This window comes from Festucalex cinctus, chromosome 1, assembly GCF_051991245.1.
Source record: "Festucalex cinctus isolate MCC-2025b chromosome 1, RoL_Fcin_1.0, whole genome shotgun sequence".
NCBI lineage: Eukaryota > Metazoa > Chordata > Actinopteri > Syngnathiformes > Syngnathidae > Festucalex > Festucalex cinctus.
Genome location: NC_135411.1, coordinates 14478008 through 14498713, shown reverse-complemented (window position 1 = coordinate 14498713; position 20706 = coordinate 14478008). Strand labels below are relative to the sequence as shown.

The following is a 20706-nucleotide window of genomic DNA, read 5'->3' as shown; positions in this document are numbered from 1 at the left end:
GAGAAAATAATAAAACAGCTGTTTATTCATTTTGGGAGTGAATGGAGTTGTCAGAAAGCTGGTTTGTAATCTATTAATAAAGTTTGACTGACCTATCTGACTGTTTTGTTGACATTCCCTTTAGCGCAGCACCATCTAATGGATGCATAACGAAACCTCAGCCTCTACTGTAGCGCCTTATATATGGAAAAAGTTTGAAAATATGTCATTCATTGAAGGTGCGCCTTATAATGCGGTGCAACTTATAGTCGTGAAAATACGGCCTTTTAAAAAACATGCTTTTGAAAATCTTGTTCCTGCACTGAATCAGATGCCATTAATATTTCACATATTAATGTCCACACACACTATCGCCTAATCAATGAAAGCAACATGCTTCCCCTTCTTCCTCTTTCTGAAGGTCTCTAAAATACAGCGACCTGCGTCTGATAGATTCCAGCTACCTGACGCGCACGGCCCTCGAGCAGGAGGTGGGCCTGGCCTGCACCTATGTGTCGGTGGGCGTGGTCCAGGAGCCCAAGAAAATAGCTGGCCCCCGGGAGCCGGACGGGGAGAAGGTCGCCGCCGTCATGAACGACGGAGAGGAGCTGGAGCGACCCCAGAGCAACGGCAGCGCGGCCACCAGAACTTCAGGGTCATTGGTGGAGAATGGGGTCAGTTCATCCGACAACGCAGACGCCTCCCTGAAGCCCCCCGCCAGCGCGGCGGAGGGCGCCGACACGTCGGGCCTCAAGCAGGAGTGCGACTCAGTGGCCGGCCAGCTGCCCTCCAATCCTCCCAAACCTTCCAAGGCCCCTCCGTCGCTCTACTCCAGCTCCTCCTCGTCCTCGCCGTCGCCCTCCTCCTCGTCCACGCAGCGTCCCAGCCAGTCCACGCAATGCGGCCGCCACCCCAAGCCGGCGCGCGTGTCGCCGCGTACCGTCATCATGTCGCGGCCGGCGTACAACCTACTTTCGGCCGACTCGGGCAACCAGCTGAGCTCCTTCTCGCTGCTGCCCCACGCCGACGTGGCCTGGAGCAGCCCGCTGAGGCCCCCCGTCACGTCGGGCCTGCACGGCGAGGAGCAGAGCGCCTACTATCGCCAGTGGACCGTCGCCAAGCAGCACCACGCCGACTACGAGGCGCCGTCCACGCCGCACCCTCGGCGCCTCCTGCTCAGCGGACCGCCACAGGTAGGAGGTTGAATGCAAGACCGTCTGTTCTTCTAATTGAATTAGAACTCAATTCAGATTTATTTCACTCTTAAAAAAAATAAATGAAAGTGGACAGAAAGAAGTAAAACTTGTGATATCTGCCCCTGATCAACACAAAAAAAGAATAGATCAACACAAAATGAATGACAGCAAGCAGTCACAACGCTTTCACAATATAACAATTCTACAAAATAATTCAACAGCATGACCTCGCTTTATATATTTTTCAAGTAATTGTGATTTTATACAGCTTTTAAAAATACAAATGGACTGAAATGATTTTGTTTTATAATCCAGATTGTTCCACAAAGTGACAGCTTGAGTTGAAATCGTCCTTTTGTTTTTTTTTTTCTATATTTAGGTTTGGAAAAAATATCTGTTCCTCTTAATTTGTACTTACTTTTTAAAAATTTGATTTGTATGTTAATTGGTAAAATGTCATGATAGGCTTTATTCATTATTTTAAGGAGGTTAAACTCCATCAATTCATTAAATATTAAAGTTTTTAGTTGCATAAATATTTTATTAGTGTGGTCTCTGCATCCACATCCGGAAACAACACGAATAGCACATTTCTGTCGAAGAAAGATGGGTTCAGTGTAGGTTTTGCCAGCACACCTCCACACTTCAATGCAATAGGTCAGGAATGGAGCAATCAATTAATTATATAACAATAACAAAGCATTCTTATTCAATGATTCTTTAACCTTGTGTAAAATGGCTACGGTTTGGGATACCTTAGATTTAACATGTTAAATAAAATTTAAAAAAAAATTGTGGCATCTTATATCATGATTTTTTCCAAATTAGATTGTTTTCAGAAAAGTAGGTGTGTCAATATTATTGCATTAATTTTGAGTTAATTTAAAGCTCCTTTAACGCTGCTAATTTTTTTTAACGCGCAATTAATGACCGACCCTTACTTGGAAAGCCTTTACTGGGGGAATTCCAGTCGCAACGAAGCAGACAGGTCCACGTCAAAATTTAGCAGTAATAAATTGAATAATAATTCGTATATTTGTGGAGACTGGGGTCAGGTTGTATTTTACAATGATAAAAATGTGCAGAATTTCACAAGTTACTTCATGTCAAAGGTTAGATATGCCCCAATATGAAAACAAAAATCCACCGAGCTGTCACCAATGTCTTACAAATGCAATTATGCCATCTAGTGGCACAAAAATGACCTCGACACAAATCAATATCACACTCGTTTTTTTTACAGTACAGTAAATCTTTTTAATTTTAACTCAATTTTATGAATTTTTTTTTAAATGTACGTATCAATGACTAAAAGATGCAGCCATTTCTCTTAGTTTAACATTTTTTCCACTTTTATGTTAACAAGAGTATGAAAACCTAGGAAAAAATATTTTATTTTACATTTAGAACATATATCAAATTGGGGATTAATCGTGACTTGTGAGTTAACTATTGAAATCATGTGATTAATTATGATTAACATTTTTAATTGCCTGACATCCCTAATGTAAAGATTTTGTAATGGGCAGATTTTTTTTGATGAAACTCTAATATTCACATGAAGATCTCCAGGTCTACCTAAAATTGTGGCCAGTTTGTGTTCTGTCAACCAATGATGGCGTTCTGCTTGCCCCCATTTGCCAGGTGGGGAAAACGGGCGCCTACCTCCAATTCCTTCGCATCCTATTCCGGATGCTCATCAGACTGTTGGAGGTGGACGTGTTTGATGAGGAGGAGTCGGACGAGGAAGAGGCAGTTGAAGGTAACGGATGATTGACATTCGGACGCGAGCTTGTGAGCACGGTGGCGACTAATCGGGAGTTTTACACTACAGAAACGTCAGAGGTGGCGACGCCTGTAAACGCCCAGTGGCCTGACATCGAGGACATGCGCAAGCTTCCATTTGACCCCAACCCCAGAGACTTCAAGTTCAGGAAGGCCAGCCCTGTCCACTGTGACAAGACACCAAAGCGCTGCAGAGGTAAGTACAACGGCGACTGACTGGACCTTTTCACAATGTTTGTAATTAATAAGCACTAGGCTATTTCCAGGTTACCTCGCATAACATTTTGGTTTTGACTGACACAAGCTAAAATGATCATTCAAGACATTTGAGTGTAGTTTTTGCCAACCAGAAGTACGTGGCATCACGGTTACACGGTCTATGAAGAGAATCAAAACGATGTGATGCTTTCAAATAAACGGGATTTTTCGGCATCAGTACTGAAGGAAGAAGATGGAAGCCAAACGGAAACGAAGCGGGAGACCAAGTCTATACGGCTTACTCGCTTCGCCGCTCACAATGCTTTTCATCACTGTGAGCAGTGTCACCATTACTGTGACGCCAGCCCTGCAACACAGGTGAATGCACCCCACTGGACATCTGCCTATGTGTCTGAAATGATGATACTGATGCTGAAAAATGATGTACCTGTATGTGGTTTTTCCAAGCACAACGGAGGGCTGGGCAATAAATCAAATTAATTCGATTAATTGTCATTTTAAAAATCGAATTTAGCAAATTGTGAAATTGAATTTTGTGTTCTGGATTATTAAAAGCTGTTTTTATGTTCTTTTACATCCAAATGTTTTTGTGAGTTGTAATTTTGCACAAGTGGCTTACAAGACATGTTGACAATAGCTACCAACTACTTAATTGTGGAATTTAAGCACAAATTTTGAATGTTTAGTTAATGTTATGTTAAAACTGATTTAGAATTAGTATACGTTATTGTTGTCCGAACATTTTGCACAGGAATTATTTTTGAATAAATGAAACATTTATATTTATTTTTGTTGGGTTTATTGGATTAAATTTGATTAAAATCATAATCGTCCTGAATTACTTTAAAAAAAATAAATAAATCGAGATGTACATTTTTTTGGCCATATCGCCCAGCCCTTCCTCAATGTGATAGTTACCGTAAATACTCATTTCATCAACATTTCAAAGCCATTTATATAAAACAACCAACTGTGTATGTGGGTGGCAGCTGTCTGAGTGCACCTTCCACGCCTTCACCTTCTGCTCGTCCATGCTTGGTGAGGAGGTCCAGCTCCAGTTTGTGATTCCCAAAGACAAGGAGCAGCACTTTGTCTTCACTCAACAGGGGAGCCACCTGGAGAGCATGCGCCTGCCTCTGGTCTCCACCAAGGTCTGTTTACAAGCTCCTGCGCAATCCAGTTCAAGAGCTGTATCAAAACATTCAGCCTTTGGAGAGATAATGCTTACCTTGTGCCCTTAGCCTCAAGGACGAAGTTATGTTAGTCAAGTCAGTCAGTTAGGTAGTAAAATAGGCATACAATGAAAAATATAAAATGATAAATCGTAATCCAATAAGGTAATGATTAGAATTGTGGTCTAATCAGTAGTATTGCACATTATATTTATTATTATTACACTAGCATTTGCTGAGCATATTGCATTAGCTGTGTTGTGAGGCAATTAGTGTAGCACAGGGGCCAAATAATAACAATCAACAATAAATATGAGTTTTTAAAAACAATTCACCTTTTTGTAATTCACAGTGGTCATTAATACAGTTCAAATTTTTAAAAAGCTCTATGGAATATCATATTTCTTTAGCAGTCCATACCAAGCAAACTAGCTAATTTGCTAACAAGAAGCTAACTGTTAGCTTCTTGTTAGCAAATTAGCTCGCTTGCTTGGTAATTTGTCAATTATTTAGCAGGATGCTGCTATAGTTACCAAATCAACTTTTGTATCAGGGTAGCCAAAGAATAAACCATTAAATGTACAAAGTTAATTATCACTTACTTTTTTTGTTACTGGGGTATGAATAGTAATACTGAATAGTACAGTCCACCATAACATCAAAATGGCACTAGGCCTATCCCTCAATGAACCAGGAAGTAGCCTGCTAAGTGCTAAATAAGAAACATACCAACACTGACCCATTCAATTAGCTTTGTGAAGCTATAATTTGTAAATATATTGAATATAATTAGTTAACTGGCTATCTAAGTGGTTATTAAAAAAAAAAAAAAGTGTTTTTTGCCTTTTACCTCTATAGTAAATGGCGTACAGGTGTAGTCTGTCACCAGAGAATCAAAATGGCGCCATCCGTCCGTGAAGCAGGAACTAGTCAGATAAATGACAAATGGACAAAAAACAAAATGTTTATTTAACTTTCATTAACGTTTTGGCCACATAATGGTAGATTTTTTTATTTTATTTTTAGGATATTGAATACTTTATCATTAGTTAGTATTAGCCAGCTTGTAAGCTAGCAGCTAACTAGCTTGTTAGCAGGATTTGGTATGAGACTCACTTTGGTATGAATGGTATGGTAGTCCATGACCCTAAAATTAAAATCGCATCTGTTAGCTTTATTTCACGTTAACATTTTTTCTCCATGAGTTAACTTTGTAAAAGTAGTTAGTTAGTTAGTTAGTTAGTTATATGAATAATGCTAAAATCCAAATAATTCTGAATCTGAACAACCCAATAATTTGGTGGAAATTGCCCCTTTTTTGCCATTTGACTTGCTATGGAATTAATGGTACAATCCACCACCATGCAGAAACCAGAAAGTGCAGGCTCGCAAAAAAAAAAAAAATGGACATCAAAGAATCTTTTCTTTCTTTATTTTTTTATTTTATTTTATTATTTTTTAATTTAACTGTACAATTAGATCAACAGGTGAGTTTGTGTTCATAGCATGCAGGAACTAATCATTGCAACACACCGGGGGTCTTTCATGTTGGTCTCCAGGACCCCAACCTGTTGAAGAGCCCCATCTTCACGCCAACAACGGGGCGCCAGGAGCACGGCCTGCTCAACATCTATCACGCCATGGAAGGCGCCGCTCACCTGCACATCCTGGTGGTCAAGCACTTTGAGATGCCTCACTACCGGAAGTACTGGCCCAACCACATCCTACTCGTCCTACCCGCCATGTTCAATAACTCCGGAGTCGGTAAGTAACGTACCATTTGTATGACAACTGATCATATGAAAGTAAATAGATGAGAATGATTCCCTATTAACTCATTCACTCCCAGCCATTTTCACAAAAGCAATCCCGGCTGTTTTACTGGATTTTGACTGATTTTGCAAGGGCCACGGAATATTGTGTTCAATTGCTATAAAAGCATGGAACCTACCAAAATAAAGATTAAAGTCTCTTCTTTCATCAGGAAAAAAAAAAAAAAGTATGATTCTATCTGTTTCCGTTTTGCAGCAATTAGCATTAGAAGAGAGCTAAGTTTCATCGGTTTTCACAAATCTATTTAAAATTGTAAGTAATTTAGCTTTTTTTCTAGATGGCCCTGATTGATCTCCTTTGCTCTGCTGCCACCTGCTGGCCGTTTGTGTAATAACTACCATTTCTGCAACCGTTCTTTGCAGTTGAGAGGCTGCATCAAAGCCTTCTGTCTAGCATAAAAAACACACAAAAAACGTATAAATCCGTCTTTGGGACACTTGCACATTAAAAAAAAACAACGTATTTACACGTCATTGGGAGCAAATGAGTTTAATATATATATTAGACATACGTGTGTTATATTAGCGTCGATGTTCGTTCTAGGCGCCGCTCGCTTCATGATCAAGGAATTGTCGTACCACAACCTGGAGTTGGAGAGGAATCGGTGGGAGGAGCAAGGTATCAAACGGCAGGAAGTGTGGCCCTTCATCGTCATGATGGATGACTCGTGCGTGCTGTGGAACGCCCAGCAGCCCGCTGAGAGCAGGTGGTACCTACAGATAAACTATTGTTTTTTTTTTAAACAGTATAATATTCCCCCCTATGAGGGCTATTCTGTAAGGACTGAGCCAATTGTGATTTCCGATAAATGCCACAAGATGGCAGCAAAGTACTACTTTGTTTAAATCATGCTCCTCTCCTCAATTCAACATAGATTATAAAAAATAGGTGAATCTGCGAACTGCAAATAACTGTGTTTTTATCATATAAATATTATAATTTTATGGTTCAATCTACTCCAGGTTTAAAATGGCACCGTCCGTGTTTTGTCATACTTTGTGGAGGTCTTTTGTTGTCTTACCCAACTGTTTGTCTCTCGTCTCGCAGCGAGACATCTGACGGCGTCTCAGCGCTGATCAACGTGTCCCTGAAGGCGGTGCTGCGCCACATGGAGACCACGCCCAAGATCCCCCTCTACGCCATGTGCGGAGCCCGCAAGTGGAGCAGCAGCCTGGCCCGCAAGGCCCCCGGCCGGCCCTTCAGCAGGGGCCACCTGCACGACTTTGTCCTGCTCAACGTGGATCTGACGCAGAACGTCCAGTATGACCTCAACCGGTAAATCCGGGGAGGGCGGAGTCAGCTTCTTGGTTTGTTCGGCGTCTGTTCTACTCATTTTATGATTTTTATTTTTATTTTTTTTCACGGCAGGTACAGTTGTGAGGAAGTGGACTTCAATCTCCGGGTCAACAGCAGCGGACTCCTACTGTGTCGTTTTAACAGTTTCAGCTTGATGAAGAAGTACATTCCTGTCGGGGGCAACCAAGACTACATGGTCAAACCCAAGCTCATGGTGCGTGTCTTGACTTGTCCAGACAGTGGTAAATTCTGAAAATTCAACTCCCAAAGCCATTTTCAGTTAGTGGTGAAAAATTTGGTTGGCATGTCTATCATAAGTAGCCCCACTAAAAAAAAAAAAAAAAAAAAAAAGTCTTAAGAGGCCATGCCTGAAAACACACAGAAAGTCTGCCATTTTGATTTCATTACTTTAAAGTATGCCTTGTTGACAATAATTAAATCATTCACTCTCAGCCATTTTCACTGAAGCAACGCCTTTCGCTCCCAGCTGTTTTACTGGATTTTGACTGATTTGCAAAGACCGCAGAATATTATTTTCTATTGGTACAAAAACAAGGAACCTACCAAAAGAAAGATTAGTCTCTTCTGTCAATGGGAAAAAAGTACATTTCTATCTGTTTCCGTTCTGCAGCAATTAACAGCCTGTTTTCAACATGGCCCTGGTTGATCGCTTATGCTCTGCTGCCACCTGCAGGCCGTTTTGGTAATTACTACCATTGTTTCACCCATTCTCTGCAGTTCAGAGGCTGTATCAAAACCTTCTGTATGCTCTAGCATAAAAAACAAAACAAAAAAACAAAACGTATAAATACGTCTTTGGGAAACTGAAAACATTTCAAATAGAACGTGTTTATACGTTTTTGGGAGCAAAATAGTTAACAGTCGGTTTTACCAGGCAGCATGGACTTTAGTAGGCATGTTTATCATAAGTAGTCCTATAAAAACAACTCAGATGACCATTACCAAAAGATTCAGGAAATCTGCCATTTTATTTTGAAGTGGCATTTTAGGGTCATTTTGGTCATTTTCAGGCATACTTAAAAAAAAAAAAAAAATCCTCATTGAGATTTTGTCTGATTGTTAACAAATTTGCACTTTCCCGTTTTGTTTTCCATGTCCAGGAAATTGAAAACCACGCCCCCATTAGTCCGTCGCAGTACGTGTGCGCCCCAGACAGCGAGCAGACCTTGTTGGATGCGCCGGCCCAGTTCCTGCTGGAAAGGTTCCTGCAGAGCTGCAGCCACCGACTGTTCCCAAAAGCCATACAGAACCCAAACAACCCGGTCCTGTCCATTGACAGCTACCTCAACATCAGCCCGGAGGTAAAGTACTAAATGCAGCGGGGTATTTATTCACTTTTCAGTTAAGAAAACAAAAATTGTACACTCCACCACTAGGTAGTAGTAGTGAACATCTGGACACCATCATTTCAGGTGGTTCTCAAAAGGAAGTCAAGTCAGGTCAACTCATCTTTATTCATATTGCGCGTTCAAACAGCCTTAGCTGTCACAAAGCGCTTTACAGAGATACAACAAAAGCATTAATATTAGTCATTCTTCGCAGAAGATAAAGAATATATGCCAGTTGGTCCTGTTACATTTCTGCAAGTGTTACTTAAAGGCTAACAAGTCCGCTACATAGATGCTAACTGTTAGCCTATTTGCCTAAGTGGTTTCTCATTGAATGTTAGCATTAAGCTAGTGGAGGCTATGCAGTTTGTTTTTAAATAAAATATGTGTAATTCTCTTAGTTTTGGTTGACAGTCGCCTTGAGCTACTTTTTTTCCAAGAACATTTGCAATTTCTATCTGCCAAACCGCCACTTGTGATGAAGTGAATCGAGTCATGATGTCAAGTTGGGCGTTCACAAGTCAAAAGGGGAAAATAAAAAATACGTCAACAATGAAAAGTCAGTAGTAGATGATGTCCATTGAATTTAAGACTGAAATCAGAAAAATGTGAGTGAGGTGTTCCTGTAGTTTTATGAGCAAAATCCCCCTCCATCCAAGTGAAATTTGTGATATAGAAATACCCTATTTAAATATTCCGTGGACATGTTACACACTTTAAATTAACACAAACACATTCAAAATCATTTAAAAGAGCAATGGACAAAAATATTGCACAATGGGACAGTGTACCAAACAAACCAATTTTTTCCAAACTAATACTTATCGTCTCACATAATATAGATATAATCATGTCCAAAGATGTATATTTCTCAAATAAATTTACAGCTGTTTCCTTCTGTAGGCGTAAAATGCAGGATGGGAGCGGATTAAGACATTCAATAATCTCTTTCTAATCTCTTCAGCAAAATTGAGGCTAAATGTGAAACACTTCCTGTTTTGTTTTTTTCTTTCAGTGTTAGTAACAATCATGTGCCACCACCTAGTGGCTAAAATTGGAACTTCACCCAAAATTAAATGGTAAATGGGCTGTAAAGTGCTTTCTGCACTAAAAAATTGACTTATAACGGTCCAAAAAAATTCTGCAAAATAGCGGAACCTGGATTTTAATGGCATTTCCATCCATTTCAAAGGGGAAAGTGAATTCAACCTAAGTTAGGGTGGCACTGTAGTCCATATTTGCCCCTCCTAGTGCAATCTACTTCAAATAGAGCATTGGGGACTTATGTATTTGAAACATCACTGTTGTGTCACTTACACTTGACTAACCGGTGCGATCCGGTGTGTGTCAGATATCCGTGTGCTACATCAACTCCCGTCCACACTCCACTAACCTCAACCACCAGGGCCTGGTATTCAGCGGCCTGCTGCTGTACCTCTGCGACTCCTTCGTCGTCTCAGGACTCCTCAAGAAGTTCCGCTTCCTCAAAGGTGAGATGCAACATCAGACATCGACGTCAGTCGGTAACAGGACATATGTCCAAAAGGAGTTGTTGGATTATATTCCAGTTGATTTTGGCCAAGACATTTACTTTCACAACTACGGGCAAAAATAGTTTCATTAACTTATGGTTGGAGAAAAGGAATTTAAAGTTTGTTTTTGTTTTTTTTGTTTTTTTTTAACACATTCATTGCCAGACCAACAAAAAAATGCATCATTTGACATCTTTTTCCGTCAATGGCAGTGAATGAGTTAAGAAGAAGGGGAAAAATGGAATCTACCCAAAAGTAATATATGATTTACTACATGGGTAAGCACAAAATTTTCATTTTCAAAATCAGATATTTTAGCTCTTGGGTCAATCATTACACAATGACTAGTACTACAAAAAAATAAACTCCTTAAAAGAAGAAACAAAAAGAAAGAAAACATAAAAAAAAAATAAAAAAGGAAATTTAAAAGTTAAAAAAAAATTGTTGAAATTGTCATTGTTGGTTAATTTGGTTTATAAAAATGTGCAATACTACAAAAAATAAACTCCTTAAAAGAAGAAGAAAAAAAAGGAAATTTAATGGTTACATTTTTTTTATTTTATTTTTTATTTCAGTGTTGGTTAATTTGATTAATAAAGATGTGTAAAATAATATATCAGTAATCATTTATATACAAAAAAAAAATACCATAGCAGGCCTACTATTAATAATTGTTTTTTATATAAATCTTTTCTGGCTGTTGTTTTCCTCCTTTCTGCTCCATGTCAAAGTCTTTTTGAGAGCATATCAGATTAATGAGAAGCTAAAAAGAGTGAATACTTACTCCAGATTGCGCTTGACTTGACTTGTTTTGGTTCTGAATGTGGAGCTGTGCAGGGTCGGATCTTTACTGGTGGAATTCTGGGGCAATAAACCACCCCAAATTTCTGAAAATTCTTTCTTGAACATAAAGTCTGATGTATAAGCTTTTCAAAATCACTGCACACTGCACAAAAAAAACAACAAAACTAAATATAATCGCTAATTTAGTGTTGAAAAATTCAAAAATTCCTTCAATTTTTAATTTTATGGCCCTCTAGGGAAAAAGTTTGGTCACTGCTGCTTTAACCAATTTATTTCAAATGTGCCTCACAACGCTAGCTAGCTGGCCCACATAACAGTCGCATTTTTCGTAATAATGATGCGACATAGTGGTGGTGAGGTTGATCGACTCGGGTAGTTCCCCACTGAACACTAAGGCCACCAGATTTTCAGCCAAATGGAAACATGACAAACAGCTAACAGTTCGTGACGCTAATTGGAATTAGCGCTAACGCTAGTGTGTTGCGGCCGCATCCTCCAGGCGCCACCCTGTGCGTCATCTGCCAGGACCGCAGCTCCCTGCGTCAGACCATCGTCCGTCTGGAGCTGGAGGACGAGTGGCAGTTCCGCCTGCGCGACGAGTTCCAGACGGCCAACTGCAGCGAAGACCGGCCGCTCTACTTTCTCACCGGGCGCCACGTTTGAAAAAGCAGCCCAGCTATTCTTGCCATCAAAACGCGCCACCGGCGGGGCGGATGCTAAGCTATGCTACGATTGTACGTCGCCGTTTTTTTTTTTTAACCACGGTGCGTCCATTCGTGGACATACGTGTTGATCTCAGGGTTTTTAAAATGGAAAAAATCACGATTTATGGGAATAAGAGGGGCAGACGTTTTCTCCCTGTGTTTACTTTCTTCTTGGCACCAAAGACATCCTCGAGCTGCGTCTTTTTCTTGCCCCGTCATGCCTTTCACTGCCAAACGACTCCACACTAAACACTGCCTAGTGGACATTCAACAGTACACGCTGTATACAATAACATATTTTTTTATGTCATAAAAAAGTAGGGTGGGGAAATCTGCGGAGTGTGGGCCATATTGCAGCCCACCAGAGCATTTTATCCGACCGGATGTGCGATAACTTCAATACAGATGTGTGTGTTGTGAAATGCACAAAACATATCATAATATGTAATGGAATCCAATACAAAATGTTCCGTTTGGTTGCCTACAACGGAAGATTTTGAAAATTACTGTCAGTTCAGATAGGCTGGATGCTCCGTTCTTCATGACCGATGCTCTATGGAATTTTTCATCAATAAGGGAGGAGATGATTTCGTCAACCTGCTATAAGATGCATTGATGCCTATATCGTATCTGCACCATTCCATGTAACAAAGGCTTTTGATCTCAAATTTAAAGGAGACATATTATCTATATTAATTTCACAGAGCAATAAAGTATCCGCTAAAGCTTAATGCTAATCAGTGCATCCAACAAAACTCAATGCAGATCTTCTTATATTTTTTTTGTCTGATGTGATAGCAGGGGCTTGGGGTCCTGTGGATGTTATTTTACTTGGCTCTGGATCTTCATCCAGCCTAACTAGTCAAGTCATAGGTGGAGAAACATGGTATATGGAGGGCCAAAATTGAAAATAAATAAATGACAAAATAAAAAAAATAATAAAAAAGTATATATATATATATATATATATATATATATATATATATATATATATATATATATATATATATATATATATATATATATATATATATATATATATATATATATATATATACTTAAAAAATTGAATTAAAAAAGTAATATAAATAATATAAATGGAAATAAATACAACTATGCCCTGCGATTGGCTGGCAACCAGTCCAGGGTGTCCACCGCCTACTGCCCAGAGCCAGCTGAGATGGGCTCCAGCACACCCCGCGACCCTTGTGAGGAAAAAGCGGTCAAGAAAATGGATGGATGGATAAATACAAATATATATATATATATATATATATATATATATATATATATATATATATATATGAGTAAAAATAAATACAAGAATAAAAAACGAAATTCAAAAACTAAAAAAAAATGTCAATAAATATATAAATAGAATTAAATAATCAATAAATAAAAATGCTCTGCGCTCACATTTGTTTATTTCAGAGTGGAGCATTTTCATTGATTGATTAATACTTTATATATTTTGTATTTATTTTTGCTTTTATTTAATTAAACATATACATATATATATATATATATATATATATATATATATATATATATATATATATATATATATATATATATATATATATATATATATATATAATTTTTTAACATACGTTTTTATTTTCACTTTTATTTATTTATTTAGTCCTTTATTTATTTTTTTTATTTTTGGCAGTTTTGGTCCTCCATAGTTTTTACACAGAAAGGCCCATCCTGAAGGCCCATCCACAGAATGCATTTTCAGAAATAGGCAGATAACAAAATGTACTTGGTTGTTTAATTTCACGTTGATGAGTAGGCAGGCACTCTAGAAAGTCAACAATTTGTATAATATTCCATAATGTCCCCTTTAAACACGGCCTTGTATATGGGAAAGGGAGAATGTGTCTCCTATGGGTTTGTGCACAGGGTTTTCCAAAGAATATGCCTTAAGGAGAAGTGACGCTCACTCCTACGTGGACCAATGAGAACTAGGCAGAAAAGGGAATGTTGCTTGAGCCAAATAAATAGCCAGAGAAATAGACTACTGTACTGTTTAAAGTTTACATTATTATTATCATTATTATTATTATTATTAATATATTCTCTCGTCCCCAACCCCCCTTCACCCGCTAGTTACTGTTATTTTTGGTTTGTGTGCGTGTAACTTTACCCAGTTTTGGTGTCTTTTTCTGTCAGCGAGTAGAACCTACCTAAGATGTGTCCTTAACGACATCTCTGTATGGGCTGCACCGGGGAGTTGTTATTTATTTCAAGCGTTACAGATGGACTGATAATCACGTGAAAGAAAGTGATTGCACGCACGCTACGGCGGGTGAATTTACTGAATGTCACTGAGGCGTAAGGAAATAAGTGAACTTGCACTAAACAAGTTGCCAAACCAAATAATGGAAACCAATCAAATCAGCTCCCCTAAAATGATTGTGGCGATCAGAAAAAAGTCTATTAGTCCAAAGAAAGTTCCATGTGAATCAACGTTGAATAATATGCAACTTGCTCACACAATCTTCGCAGAGAGAGAAGCAGCACGGCGGTAGCCTCGGGATCTACCTCATGTTGTCACAGCAGAGACGTGCTACAGTATGTTGCCCTTGTTCTTGTTGTTGTTGCTGTTCTAAATTGATGAATGTAATAATAGTAATAATAAAATGACTTTTCAAATGTTTGTTTTTTGTCCAGTGCACTTTATGTAGAATTTTACATGAAAGCAAAAGTTGTATTTACAGTTACATAAATACAATGGAGCTTGAAGGGCAAAATTATGTTTGATTCGGACAGACTAGTCTAAACACGATATTCTGATTAATAATCTTTGTCTCGTTTTTATCTCTCTCGACGCGGCCATTTTTTTATGGAAGCCCATAACTGCCAGTTTAAAAAAAAAAAAAAAAGGTTTTTTTTTTTTCTTTATAACACCGTCAGAAACCGGCAGTGGAATTTTTTTTCCGACGGTGTAAAAAAAAAAAAAAAAAAAAAGTTTTTTTGTTTTTTTTGTTTTTTTTCACTGGCAGTTTCTGACTGTAAAAAAAAAAAGAAAAAGAAAAATCCCCCACTGGTGGAAACGGGCCTCTAATAGTGAACATTTTTTATTTATTTATTTATTTATTTTTTAACTGGCGGGAATGGGCTTCCATAATTGTTGCGGTTGCTGTTGGCTGAAAATGACATCACAGTAGTTCATGGCTCATGCTGCATTCAAGGATAGTTGGAAGTCAGGCTTTTCCAACTTCAAACCAGGAAGTGCGTACGGGAACTTGGAAATTCCACTTGCGAAGTCGGAAAAAAAAAGGACCCCGACTTCACCGACAGACTACAAGTGACATCACTCTACAATGGCAACCTGTTTGGAAACACAGACCGTGAATGGCAAAACACAATTTACTCGAGTATAAAATTAGATCTTTCTTCATTCATAAATATTCAACATAACTTCACTTAAAGGTGTATTCAAGGATCTTCTCAAAAAGTAGAAGCCAAACGTCCGTTTGTCACTTTTTAAAAAATGCGCATGGCAGACATCCTATCAGCTCTCCTGCTAGTCCACGGGGGCGGGGCCGCGGGCGGGTGCGCATGCTCAGCTAAGAATGAGCACGCACGAGGTCGTTACGGGACATTGATTGACGGGATCGAGAACCAATTGTTAAGATGATCCACCTGGAAGACGGAGAGACAAAAGATCCTTGGATACACCTTTGACGCAATGTGCGTGACAGTATGCGCTGTCTCCCTACATTAAATTATTCGGTAAACTACTGAACTGTATATGGAATGCTCGTGAAATAAGATAAAAACAATAAATGAAGCAAAATTGCGAGAAGGTAAGTTTGCTGGAGGTCAAAATGAGTTTTAAGAACCAAAATAAACAATTCACCACTATCTGCCATTTTGGTTGTTTACTTTTGCCTTGAACGCTTTCAGGTCGGAACTAGTAAAAACCAACTCAGATATATCCGACTTCCGAACATCCTCGAATGCAGCATCAGTTAACAATCAATCACGGCTCAGCTGGCAAACATCACATGATCGAATTCAGAAAACAAGTGAGCTGTGATTGGTCGTTACCTGAGCAGCTGTGATGTCATTTTCAGTCGACAGAAAGTAAGTAAAATGGCCGTCCCCATGAGATGGAACAAAACGGGTGGATTTTGCTGCTTAATTCATATTCCACAAACACAAAATTAATCAGAATGCTGTGTTTAGACTCGTGAGGGTGCATGAAACTTATTATTATAAAGAATATTTTTGGCCTGACTTCCTCCCACAAAAAAAACGCTTATGTTTTAACTTTATAATAACACAGTAATTAAATTGAATGTAAAGAATCAAAATTTGCGCATCATTCAAGATCCTTCTGGTGTGTATCACTTGGCCACCAGGGGGCAGTATAATACAGTCACACAGACAAAATAAGGGTTTTACTCAACAACTGTAAATGACTGACTGCGATTCAATATTAGTCTGTTTGTTTGTTTGTTTGTTTATTTTTACAGAGGATAAAGAATATATGCCTGTGATAATTGTGATATTGTCTTTTTATGGCGTCTGACGTTGTTAGCTTTAAGCTAAGTCTTCTTTAAGATAATATTAGTTTTACGTTAAGTCTGCTTAGCTTAAAAGCTAACAACATCTTATGCAAAGGTGTGTGATTGTTTGAAACACAACGTGTAATTTTAAGGACTTCATCTGTTTTCTATTTAATTTTCTGGGATTCACACTAAGTTTATGATAAGCGTTGCATTACATGGATTTGGGGAGCCCCCAAATGATTAAATACAACCCTGGCCATGCCCTTAGAGTAACAATACGATTCAGTCCAATTACAATATAATTCACTACGACGTGAATAATACAACGTGAGGGTGAGGTGCATCATAACCGGACTGCATCATCTTGTATCATAATTGTACTGTCAACAGACGTACTGCTTACACAACCACCAATAATGACACTGCCAAGGTTAATGAAATCTTAATGTAAGCCACTTAACAGTGTAATGTACATTATATGCAGCATAATACACACAGAGACTTCGAGAGCACACAGTAAATGGACACTCCTCTCCTTTAGAGAAAAACGGACCACCTCAATGGCAGTCATGGAGCTTGTAGAAGCAATATCTACCGAAATAGATAATAAAAAATTTACTGTTGGGATTTTTATGGATTTAAAAAAAGCTTTTGATACTATAGATCATTCTATATTAATGAATAAATTAAAGAAATATGGAATAAGAGGTTTAGCTTATAAGTGGATGAAAAGTTATTTGGAAAATAGATATCAGTATGTGCAGTTTAATAATGTACAATCAGAACACATGAAGATCACTCATGGAGTTCCCCAAGGGTCTGTGCTCGGCCCTAAATTATTTATACTGTATATAAACGATATTTGCTGTGTCTCAAAAACATTGAAAAGTGTTTTATTTGCTGATGATACAACTTTCTATTGTTCAGGAGAAAACCTGAAGCAGCTTCTGACTACTGTGGAGTATGAATTGAATATATTAAAAAAATGGTTTGATGTAAATAAATTATCATTGAATTTAAATAAAACCAAGTTCATAGTTTTTGGCACGAGACAAATCACTCATCAAGTCAAAATTATGGTGAATTCAATTGAAATAGAAAGGGTGAATAAAAATAAATTCCTTGGAATTATTATCGATGATAAATTATGTTGGAAGCCACACATAGAAACTGTTAAAAGGAAAATGTCAAAAATCATAGGGATACTCTATAAAAGTAAGGATGTTTTAAACATGAAATCATTATATATATTATATAGTTCATTATTATTACCATATTTGACCTATTGTGTGGAATTATGGGGAATGGCATATAAAACAAATACTAACACCGTTTTCAAATTGCAAAAGAAAGCTATAAGAATTATTAATGGATCAAAGTATACAGAGCCAACACATCCACTATTTATTAAATTAAATGCAATGAAATTTTATGACTTGGTGGATTTTAAAATAGCACAAATAATGTATAAAGTTTATAACAATTTACTCTGCCACAGTACTCAGAAGTTATTTGAAATTAGACACAGTCCTTATGATATAAGGGGTACAAGTGTGTACAAAAAACCCAAAACAAGAACAAATATTAAGCAAAGGTGTGTATCTGTAAAAGGTGTTGATCTGTGGAATCATTTGGAAATTGCTCTGAAAAATTGTGACTCAATGCTGGAGTTTAAAAAAATGTTTAAAAGTAAAGTTAAAAAAAATTATCTATGTCAGACCAGTATATGAAAAATGTACATGTGAGTATGTGTAAGTGATCTGGATAGGTATTATGGTATATGTTTAGTAAATTTATGTATATATGTTTTTGGTAAATGTGAATATGTTAAGTGCACTTGTGTATATATATATATAACTTGGGTTATATATATCATTTATTATTTTATTATTATTTTTTAATAATTAGTAAATTAAAATTGTATTAATAATGAAATAGGTTTAAATATATTTAGTAAAAGGGGTAGGACTAGATAAGTTTTTAACTTCTTCCTACTCCCTTTTGAACATGTAAGTTATGATTAATTGAATGATTGTTATTGGGATTTTCTTCTCTTTTGATTGTTGTTGTTTTTTGTTTTATCTCTGCTGTTCATCTGTTTATATGTTCAAAAAAATAATAAAAGGAAAAAAAAAAAAAGGTAAATGGACACTCCTCTCCTCAGGCCGCACAGTGCGTTTGGACACAAGGGACGCCGGGGTACTTATATGGACACTGCCATTTCAATGACAAAGTATGATATGAGCGCACATCAACCTTGTGTGATGTAACACCGGGCTATTTTCAGGCTCCTGCTGCAGTCCACATAAGGAGGAGGAAGCGAGGGCAGGCTCGCTACTCATTATTGCACTTTGTGAAAATAACCCCCCAGCTCTCCGGCAAACCATTTTTTTTTTTTTTTTTTAATGACTAAGCGGCTGAGGCTTCAATCACATTTGAGTTTCTTTCGGTTTGCACTTGTCCTCTTACTTCAATAAATTATTGCAAACTTTAAAGGGAATGAACTATATTTTATCTTTATAAATAAAGATGACATGACTTGACTTAACATGCGTTAAAACGGACATTACACAATACTATAAAGGTTAGGAACACTCATTAGGCAGTCAAATTTACAGATAGAAAACATGTACACTACAGTGTTCCCTCATTTATCATGGGTTCATCTTTCGCGGCCCCAGATTTTTGTTTTGTTTGTTTGTTTGTTTGTTTTTGGCGGTGATGCGGTTCCGGTCAAAATGGGTTTACATGTCATGCCTCCTATCTTTATAGTTAAAATTAAGACTGTCAGTCCTGAAAAATATAGTATGAATATAATAAACATTTAGAATAAATGGGAAAAAAAATACATACTGTGCTGTATAATAAGTAAATTAAAAAAAAACATACTTTGGAAAAAATGAATGTAAATGAAAAAAAAAAAAACATATGATGAATGATAAAGCATTTATAATAAACTAAAAATCATCAACCAAAAAAAAAAAACATCTAATAAACGAAAAAAGTATTTACTGTGCTGTATAATAACTAAATTTAAAAAATAATACTTTAAATGGATTTTAATGAATTTAAATGAAAAAAGAACATATATGATGAGTGAAAAAGCATTTATAAAAAAGTAAAAATAATACCAAAACGAAAAAACTTATATAATAAACGAAAAAATATATATATAATTAACGGGATTAAATAAATAAATAAATAAATAAATAAAAATAATGCGGATTTCCAGTTCCATTTTTTTTTTTTTCGGGGTCAAAATCAATATGTCATTCTCATTTCCATTATTCAAATTAAAATGCAAGAAATATTCTTATTTTTTGAAAAATAACACATACTTATCTTGTGACATAATATACGAATAATGATGTCCAAAGATGTATATTCTAGAATGGATTTACAGCTGTTGCTTTCTGTAGGCGTAAAACGCAGGATAGGAGAGGATTGAGACTTTCACTAATCATTTTCTAATCTCTTATTTTTTGATAGGAAAAAAATAACACAAATACAAAACATGTTACCTTTTACAATGTATTTTAGTGTTATGCAAATGTACCTAATAGTTGATATTTTTTAATGATTAGAAAAAACTAAGAAAGAGCGCCTCATGAGGAGTTAAATGAACAAAAGGGGGGACGTGGGGGGGGGGGGGGGTATTTCTTTGTCCTTAGGTAATGTGGTACTTACACAGCCATGATTAACTACTACATAGAATTATTAAACCATTGTAGGAAAAAAAAAAACGTTTCTACTGGAGAAAGGTCCTAATGTCAATTGTGAGGAACGACCGCCAACATAAGAGCGACTGATATCTTCGGACTAGGGAAAGGCAGCAGAAAGCAGACAAATGGATCGAGACTCTTAAACCATTTATTAAACAGCACATATTACACTCACTGTTGATTGTGCATATACTAGTCAGACACTTTTGTTTTCAATTCTTATTGCTGCACATTTTCATGGGACGGAAGATGAAATTTCAAAAGCACCTGGCATCTTACGGAGCGTTGTCATGCATTCCTTTATGGAAGTGGAAGAAAGCACAGATGTAGTGGGGTAAGTTGGTGAATTACAGTTTCACTGACAAAATAAATAAATAAAGAGAAATGACTGTAGATGTCCACAACATATCGCACCTGGCATCTTAAGGAGTTTTGTCACGCAGTCCTTCATGAAAATGGATGGCACAACATCAGCAATGTGGTGAATGTGTTCTGCCTAGTGGTCAAGTTGGAGAATTAAGAGTTTCATTGACCAAAAAAAAAATCGATTTAAATTGACATAAAAAAAAAATGTAATTGGCTTAATATTTAT

General features: G+C 37.2%; 1 protein-coding gene across 2 annotated transcripts in view; it reads left to right on the top strand.

Moving 5' to 3' along the window:
* greb1l (GREB1 like retinoic acid receptor coactivator) overlaps positions 1 to 12857 on the top strand; it is a 74275-nt gene extending 61418 nt beyond the window's left edge. For both annotated transcript variants that reach the window (XM_077518488.1, XM_077518481.1), the window contains exons 22-33: positions 401 to 1172; positions 2820 to 2937; positions 3010 to 3156; positions 3397 to 3536; positions 4169 to 4330; positions 5911 to 6115; positions 6728 to 6890; positions 7232 to 7459; positions 7553 to 7694; positions 8602 to 8802; positions 10181 to 10319; positions 11665 to 12857. In XM_077518488.1, coding sequence (XP_077374614.1) covers positions 401 to 1172; positions 2820 to 2937; positions 3010 to 3156; positions 3397 to 3536; positions 4169 to 4330; positions 5911 to 6115; positions 6728 to 6890; positions 7232 to 7459; positions 7553 to 7694; positions 8602 to 8802; positions 10181 to 10319; positions 11665 to 11828 — 2581 coding nt within the window. In that variant the 3' untranslated portion in view covers positions 11829 to 12857. The remainder of the gene's footprint in view (positions 1 to 400; positions 1173 to 2819; positions 2938 to 3009; positions 3157 to 3396; positions 3537 to 4168; positions 4331 to 5910; positions 6116 to 6727; positions 6891 to 7231; positions 7460 to 7552; positions 7695 to 8601; positions 8803 to 10180; positions 10320 to 11664) is intronic.
* The last annotated feature ends 7849 nt before the right edge of the window (positions 12858 to 20706 follow it).